The 7,703-nt window shown below is 44.7% G+C and overlaps 1 protein-coding gene across 3 annotated transcripts; it reads left to right on the forward strand.

Annotated features, from left to right (window-relative positions):
- Positions 1-544: 544 nt before the first annotated feature.
- On the forward strand, positions 545-7,475 carry LOC112280475 (nucleobase-ascorbate transporter 12). Of its 3 annotated transcripts, none has more exons than XM_090248929.1 (13): positions 545-971; positions 1,619-1,919; positions 2,151-2,223; positions 2,414-3,425; positions 3,823-3,920; positions 4,040-4,213; positions 4,459-4,559; positions 4,762-4,897; positions 5,151-5,201; positions 5,476-5,769; positions 6,022-6,256; positions 6,437-6,726; positions 7,013-7,475. In XM_090248929.1, the coding sequence occupies exons 4-13, from the start codon at positions 2,639-2,641 to the stop codon at positions 7,232-7,234; spliced, it is 2,388 nt and encodes a 795-aa protein (XP_090105055.1). In that variant the 5' UTR covers positions 545-971; positions 1,619-1,919; positions 2,151-2,223; positions 2,414-2,638; the 3' UTR covers positions 7,235-7,475. The 3 variants fall into 3 exon arrangements, with proteins under 3 accessions (XP_090105055.1, XP_090105056.1, XP_024371775.1); XM_090248930.1 differs by lacking the exon at positions 545-971 and adding an exon at positions 1,006-1,063; XM_024516007.3 differs by lacking the exon at positions 545-971 and having other exon boundaries at positions 1,779-1,919; positions 2,151-2,183.
- Positions 7,476-7,703: the final 228 nt, after the last annotated feature.

Raw genomic sequence — 7,703 nt, forward strand, 5'->3', positions numbered from 1 at the left:
AAGATGATCCAAACATGTAGAAAGCAATGTCACAATATATGAATCGACAGCTCCAGTAGTAAGTATTTTTTAAAACCCAGTTTTAAAACTTAAAGAGTATATATATTGATTTTCCAATACACAACAGACATTTGAAGAATTAGAATCAGGGGATTAAGAAACACAGTAACCCACATGAACCATTTTTATTTAAGGGGGGTGAGATAACTAACTGGCTATCCAAAACAAGCAACAACACAGCAATAAGCAGGTATTAGATGCCTGCCCTACACAAGGGGTTGGGCCCAATGATGGACAGAAAGAGGTGGATGATTCATGCGACGAAGGACTTCGTTCAATACTCTCATCCATCCATCAAACGCACCATCTTCTGAAACCGTACATCTTAAGCTGGATCCACCGAGGAGGTGAATTCCGAGCATAGGAACATGTACCCAGGAGGAAGATATCAAGGCCGAATGTGGGGAGGGAAGACTTGACTTAGACTTGGACTTGCCAGGGGTAGAGTGATCGATCGATGGCTATGGCGTTACAGAGCCATTGCATGGAATAGAAGGGAAGGGAAAGGAAAGGGAATGGAAAGGAAAGGGAATCGAAGAGGGAAGCTATTAGAGTGCAGAGCCAAGTTCAGTGGGGCCTGTCTTCTAGCTTCCCTCAGCTAGGCTGCCGTTGTCTTGCTGCTCTGCGTCGTTTGTCGTGGGGGAGAGAGATGTTGGGGCGCCCTGCATTGCGTTAGTTTGGGCCATTGTCAGTAGTTCTAGGCTCGTAGTGCAGACTGAAACCAGGGGGAGAGGGAGGGAGCCAGACAGAGAGAGTTTCAGGCAGAGTCTGGAGCCCTGACATTGCAGACAACGCAGGTGCCCGTTGCAGCTCAGACACATCCCTCTGTGCAGATCCTCTCCCCATGGTTGGTTGGGATCAGTAGCAGGGTTTGCGTTGCTGGAGCGCGCAGCTGGTTTGCGGGAGAGGAGGTATGTGTCTAGGGCTTTTGCGTTGCGCGGGATTGCTTGAGGTTTGCGCGGTGGAGTCTTGGAAGTCGCAGTGAGTGTAGTTGAGGAGGGAGGTGGGAGTTTGCAGTTGCTTTTGTGAGCGCGTTTGTTTTGCATTGTGTGTTGTGTGGCGTGAGATACTAGTGAAGTGCGTGTGATGTAGGGTGGTTAGCTGGGTTTGGCAGGTTTTTGGGTGCGTCAAATAGTTGCAGGAGCTCATCAGGCAGTGTGGATTGTTGTTTCCGTTTCTCGGGTTGGGGTACAAGTCGGTCAATGTAGATTTGGACAGTGGTTCACTTCGTCGGATGTGGTTCAATTTTTCCTCATTGATAATAGGACAATGCGCCGTCTGGTCGGGGCTTGGTTTTGCTTTTTGTTGCATGCTAAGTGATCATGATACCTGCATCGTTTGGGGGGGTACCAGTCCATGACAATCGATCGGGTCGTTGAAAACATCGTGTGTAACAGCTTTTGCACTCTTGTCTTCACTTTTGTATTTTTGCAGTAGTGTAGGTATTCTGTAGATTCTGTTGCTAGTCCTCTTCACTATGCTGGCACTAATTTATGGGAGAGAATGTCTCGTTAACAGTGTAATGATTTTTCTTCTTCTTGTGGGCGGTCTTTTTCAGAGCGATACTCTATGCTCAATAGGCGGTTCAGAAGGTTGATTCCCTGTTTGGACGTCCTTGGATCCTCCCTTAGTATCTCTACTTAAGAGTGCGCTTAGTTGATGGAACCTGCACAATTGGCCGTCTCGCTTTCTTCCCACGGGCAAGTAACTGGCACTGACCGAGCACTGACTATCACTTGATAAACTCCACTGAAGATGGTGTTAGTGTGAAGTACCTTGATCATGATTCACTACTAGCCAGCTCAGAGAGGTATTTGCCCAGATGATACGAGTCAAGGAATCATATTACTTGCGACAAGGTGCGTTGGCCTGTCTCACTACGATTCCGACTTGGTCCAGTATATTATTGTGCCATTGACTGCTAGATTTCTGGATCAGTTTGTACTGTAGGTGACTACTGTGGAGAAATTGATGACTGACAATCGTCTTGTTTTAAATAGCCTTCAGCATTCGCCTTTTAATAAGTAGTGGCTTCGTGATGAAAGTAGGACCTTAGCATAGTCGGTAATGTTGGGGATTACTCATGGCAGGAGTGAGGACGAGCTGAGAATCATCAAGTTGGTGTGAGTCTGCACTCTACTCCGTACCTTTGTGAGTTTACAGGTGATGAGGACATGAAATTGTCTGTTCTTTCTAGGGTTGAGTACACCCCTTTTTGTCCAACTTTAGAACACGCGTTGAACTCAAGTATCTACTTCTTCACTGGATTGGTCGCATTGGCAACACCTGCTGGACCTCTTGTGACGCTGATCCTCCAAGTAAGATTTTCTCATCATTATAGCATGAATAACAGGATTTGACGGAGGCCCTACTTCTTGGAGGATCCCTTACTGCCAGAGAATTTGATTTATGTACATGGTGAAGAGCAGACCGAGGGTATATGTTAAAGTAGCATTCGTTTCGCGGCGGTGCTCCGTGAGTGAGTCTTTGGTTCAGCTGAAGGTGCGAGGTATTTCGACAATGCACTCCGTAAAAGTGTAGTAGCAACTACGTTCCGAAGTGATACTACATTTGAACAATGGGGGGAGTAGGGGAGGATAAATCTGACGAACGAGTGTCAGTGCAGCCAGATTTAGTGAATGATGGGAAGAGGCCCGCTGAAAGTAGCCTTCCTTCCAGACAGATAGAGCCCCTGCCCGTGGACCATACACACAATGCTAAGAACTTAGGTTCGTGGGCCCGCCGCACTGGCTATAGGAGCTCTCGCCCAGGTGATAATCGGACCGACATTGAGATGAGCGAGGCTTTGGCTGGTTCCCGAGGTGCTCCTGTTGTTGCGGGAAATCCTTCGATCAAACGAACTCCAAGCCCTCCGCTGTCAGCTCCCAAAGTTTCCAACGTATCTCAATCTAGTGCCCCATATCAACCCATTAAGGCTCCGACTAGTGTCGCTCTTCAACCCCCTCCGGGTAAGGCACCGCCTGGCTATGCAGCCGTGTCCTCTGCTGCTAGGGACATAGAGAGTGGCGTTTCCATATCTCCAGCAAATGCAGCAAGTGGAGCCCACGAGCCTGAAAGAGCAAGAAATGTGCATCCTCAAAGTGCGGCTACTACTGTGCCAGGTGCAGCCGGAGCACCTGGGCCCTTTCTTCCTGGCAGAAGAGGACATGAGTCGCTGAATACAAGTGGGGTACAGAGCAGTGCAGGCACAAGTGGACCTCTCAATATAGAGCCGCTTCGAATGGAACGGAACATGTACAAGGACTCAGATGTGGACAATATGTCGCAATCGCAAGATCCAGACGACTATTTAGCAACGAAACATTCTCACATGAAGTATGAAATTCGTGAGCATCCTGGACTAGGTAAGTTTGCGCATCGCCTTAACCAATAGTAATTCGTACACCCGCCTTTGTCGAAGAGCTCTATGGATTTATGTTTCTGTATTACGCGTATAAGATTTTTGTGGTCTTGATTTCTTCTAAGCTGGTTTCGCAGCTGGTTCCCAACTAGCCCTTGCACTCGTTAGTTTACTAATTTATTTTTTGAGTTGTTTGGTGGCGTCTCTTTGTGGAGTAACTACTCTGGGTCACTAGTCTTTAGCTCTGTCGCATCAACATAACAGTTGAACCCTCATATGCTAGTTTTGATGTAGTAATTGTTATCAGACTTTAATGGTCGAACTTAGATTAGCCTTCATTGAAGTCTGGTAGTTTTTACTTGACATGTTGGTTTCACCTTATCTGGCTTTCTGTTGTGCAGTTCCCTTGATCCTGTATGGCGTACAGCACTATCTATCTATTATCGGTTCTCTCATTTTGATTCCTCTAGTCATCGTGCCTGCTATGGGTGGCTCCAGTGTGAGTGCTAACCTCGATTTTTGGGACGATTCATAAATTCTCTTTGCACACTCATCCAGAAAAGTCACTCATGGAATAAGCTCCGTGCTGGAATGACACATTGAACCTTTGCAACGCAGAGAGATACCGCAAAGGTTATTTCAAGCATGTTTATGGTGTCCGGAATATCCACGCTGCTTCATTGTCTCTTTGGAACACGGCTACCCCTGGTACAAGGAGCTTCATTTGTTTATCTCGGTCCAACTCTTGCTATCGTGTTCTCGCCTCGGTTTACTATCGGTTCACAAGAAGATGTAAGTCATCTCCTGTATGCAGTCTTGAGTCACTTCACCTTTCTATACCTTGCGTCGTATCAACCACAGGGACACTTGTTAATCTTATTTTCTAAATATAAAGCTTATCTATAATGCCGCACTTTCGAGCCTCGACCATTCGCTTACAATTCGTAGCACTTCACTGTATAATAGCTTATGTTTGAATTCCATGCAGTATACTACTTCAGTCTCCTCACACAAGGCCTGTATTTGTGTGTCTCCAGAGGTTTAAGAGTACAATGAGGGAATTGCAAGGAGCTATCATCATATCCTCTCTGTTTCAAACGTTGCTAGGGTTCAGTGGTTTCATGACATTGTTGCTCCGGTAACCCCATCTTAACTTATGTAACCATTCTTCCCATTTGAGTGTTCTTTTGTATTCTTAGTTAGAAACTTGTCTGGTCTCTTTCACTATCTTAAAATCTCGTTCTTTCTTCAAGGGGCCGAGATCACCATTCTGGCCTTGGATCTATATTGTGCCATTGGAATGTTTATATTTTGAAATGACCAATGCTTGGGCTTGACAGAGCAATCAATCCCGTGGTGGTGGCCCCGACTGTAACTGCAGTAGGGCTTGCATTTTTTGCATATGGATTTCCCGTTGTTGGTACTTGTGTCGAAATTGGCATTCCACAGTTTGTAGTTGTCCTCTTCTTAGCACTGGTGAGCGACTACCGACACATTTTTTCATGGTCTTTGTGTAAAAAAATGTTGGTAATTTTATATTTTAAGTAGAGACAATGTTTACTGCTACCACTGATTGCTCTCAGACTTATATTTACTCCTTCTGTGTGCGCACGCACACATTCTCGTAGCTTAGGGAATTCGTTCATTTCGATGTTTTATTTCCACATCTCAATTTTTCAGTGAAGTTGTCACAACGAAGCGTAGTAAGTATGCTTCTTTGTCGTGGCAGTATATGAGGAAAATATCAGTTTTGGGACACCGTATCTTCCAAGTTTATGCGGTATGTCCTGCTGAACCTGCTTCATACCTTGCGTTATGATATGGTGCTTATTCTGATAATTGCTATATTTTTTGAGTGTATTCCGCTTATTGCCGAATTAGCTGTTTGCAGTACTCCTACAGTATGTTTCGATCTACAATGCGTACGTGTGGTCTAATTGAGGAGCTCGTGTTGTGGGCTTCTCAATGCTTGCGCTCACGTATGATCATTTTCGTGCAGTGTGGAATGCCTTGGAAATGTTGTATTTGACTGATGTCGTTAATGTCAACTGCAGGTGCCTTTGGGACTGGCAGCAGTCTGGGCTTATGCATTTTTGCTTACAGAGTCGAAAGTTTACACCTACAAGGGCTGTGACTTTAGCCTCCGCAACAATGCAACAGCTGACCTCACACCGTCGTGTCAAAAGCATATGATCAAAATGTCTAATTGTCGTACAGATGCCTCTGACGCTCTAAGTTCTACGTCTTGGTTTTGGGTTCCATATCCATTTCAATGGGGCGTTCCTACTTTTCACTGGCAAACTGGAATTGTAATGATCGTGGCATCTATCATTGCTACAGTCGATTCGGTAAGTCGAGTCGGCTTTTAGTATTTGTATTTGTTTCTTCTTTCATGCGAGATCAGTCTCATGTCTGACAATTACCTCTTCAACGTGCTGAAGCCAAAACCTATTTAATGCCCATTTTATTCTTCTAGTTTTCTTTGGATGTTGTCATTACACAAGCGAGTAGAAGTCTCATTGTCGATTGAACTACATCTCAATGTAAGGAAGCTGCGTAGCGAGAGAGTTGAGCTGGTTGATGACTTTATAATGTTGCAGGTAGGTTCGTATCATGCAGCTTCCCTACTTGTGGCTTCTAGGGCACCTACTCCAGGTGTAGTTAGCCGGGGGATCGGGATGGAGGGAGTGACCAGTTTCTTGGCTGGACTTTGGGGTACCGGAGCGGGTGCCACCACCTTGACTGAGAATGTCCATACAATTGCTGTCACCAAGATGGGCAGTCGGAGAGCTGTGGAGTTTGGGGCATGTGTGATGATTGGAATCTCTCTCGTTGGTAAGTTCTTGGTACTTCTATTGATAACACTAGTGTCACAGTATTACAGCTGGCTTTTGGCAAACTCTATTTTTTTTCCGTATTATTAATCTACGAAGGTAGTTCTTATAAAAGGATAATAGGCGAGAACATTTATTATCCAAGTGACTTTCTCGTGTTCCACTTATGCTACTTCTGCAGGAAAAATCTCTGGATTTATCGCATCTATACCGCAAGCAGTTGCTGGTGGCCTGCTCGTTTTTATGTGGACATTACTGGCTGCCTTGGGCCTTTCGAATTTGCGTTATAGTGAAACGGGAAGCTCTAGGAATGTTCTCATCGTGGGCCTCTCCCTCTTCCTTTCGCTATCTATTCCTGCCTACTTCCAGCAGTACAGCGGTGTTCCAGTCGTGGCAGGGGTTCCTTCATACTTCCAGCAATATGCCCACTCAGGTCATGGCCCATTTCACTTCGATAAGAAGTATGAGAATGTAAGCATTTTTCATGCTAATTTTTTTCTCCTAATTGACCTGGCTGAACTTTTAGAATTCTGATCTAATCGTCTTGTTCCCACTACCCATGCCCAATAAGCTACTTGTATGCTTGTGGCATTGGTTTGGATTAGCTCTAAATTGCATGGATTAGCTCCTAATTGTATGGATTTAATGGACTTAACCTCTTTTGGCTCTTTGAAGCATCTACCGCGCCTGGATTCTTGGCAAGTGAACAGTGAGGAATATGTTTCAATTATATATTTACCACTTGCTTATTTTGCAGGTGAACTTTGCATTGAATACCATATTTTCTATGAATATGTCCATTGCTTTTTTGGTTGCGTTCTTCCTCGACAACACAGTACCAGGCAGCCGACAAGAGAGAGGGACTTACATTTGGAGCAATGGAAGAACAGCTAGGAACGACCCAACTGTAGTGAAAGAGTACGGCTTGCCCTTTGGGTTGAGTAGATATTTCATGTGGTGTAGATGGATGGGTCTCTGATTCTTGTAACAAAAAATAGACCTAGAAGATTCCATGCCTAGTTGTAAGAACTATGGCTTGAGATTCTTACTGTTCCAAAGAGTGGGCATTTGTGATGTGGGTCGTAGTTCGAGGAAACATCTGTAGTTAGCCCAGAGTGTCAGCTTTTATCCTTGTGCTCACATTTCAAACCTCAAAAGTTGTGCTTGTGTTTTTGAAAGTGCAATCAATTTACCTGTATAGGTCCTGATTTTGTTTGTCATTGAAGTTATTAAACAAAGTGCTTGGTCTTATTACACAGCTGCTGCCCTCAAAAAATGCACAATTTCAGCTTTACTCAAGTGTCACCAATCACGAATTATGTTGTGTAAATGTTTCAGTAGTAACATGAGACCATTAAAAAAAAGCTACCATAAGCAAACCTGTTTACTTCTTCAGTGCCTCAACCAGACATCCGGAGGCTTGTATGTCTTACAGAACAGAGGCGTTC

This window comes from Physcomitrium patens, chromosome 3, assembly GCF_059467195.1.
Source record: "Physcomitrium patens ecotype Gransden chromosome 3, ASM5946719v1, whole genome shotgun sequence".
In the NCBI taxonomy this organism is placed as follows: domain Eukaryota; kingdom Viridiplantae; phylum Streptophyta; class Bryopsida; order Funariales; family Funariaceae; genus Physcomitrium; species Physcomitrium patens.

Excerpts from the sequence above, each read along its gene's own strand:
- LOC112280475 (XM_090248929.1), top strand. The coding sequence starts at position 2,639 with ATGGGGGGAGTAGGGGAGGATAAATCTGACGAACGAGTGTCAGTGCAG. Across the intron at positions 4,560-4,761 it reads TTCATGACATTGTTGCTCCG|AGCAATCAATCCCGTGGTGG; the intron begins GTAACCCCATCT and ends TGGGCTTGACAG. Across the intron at positions 6,257-6,436 it reads GATTGGAATCTCTCTCGTTG|GAAAAATCTCTGGATTTATC; the intron begins GTAAGTTCTTGG and ends CTACTTCTGCAG.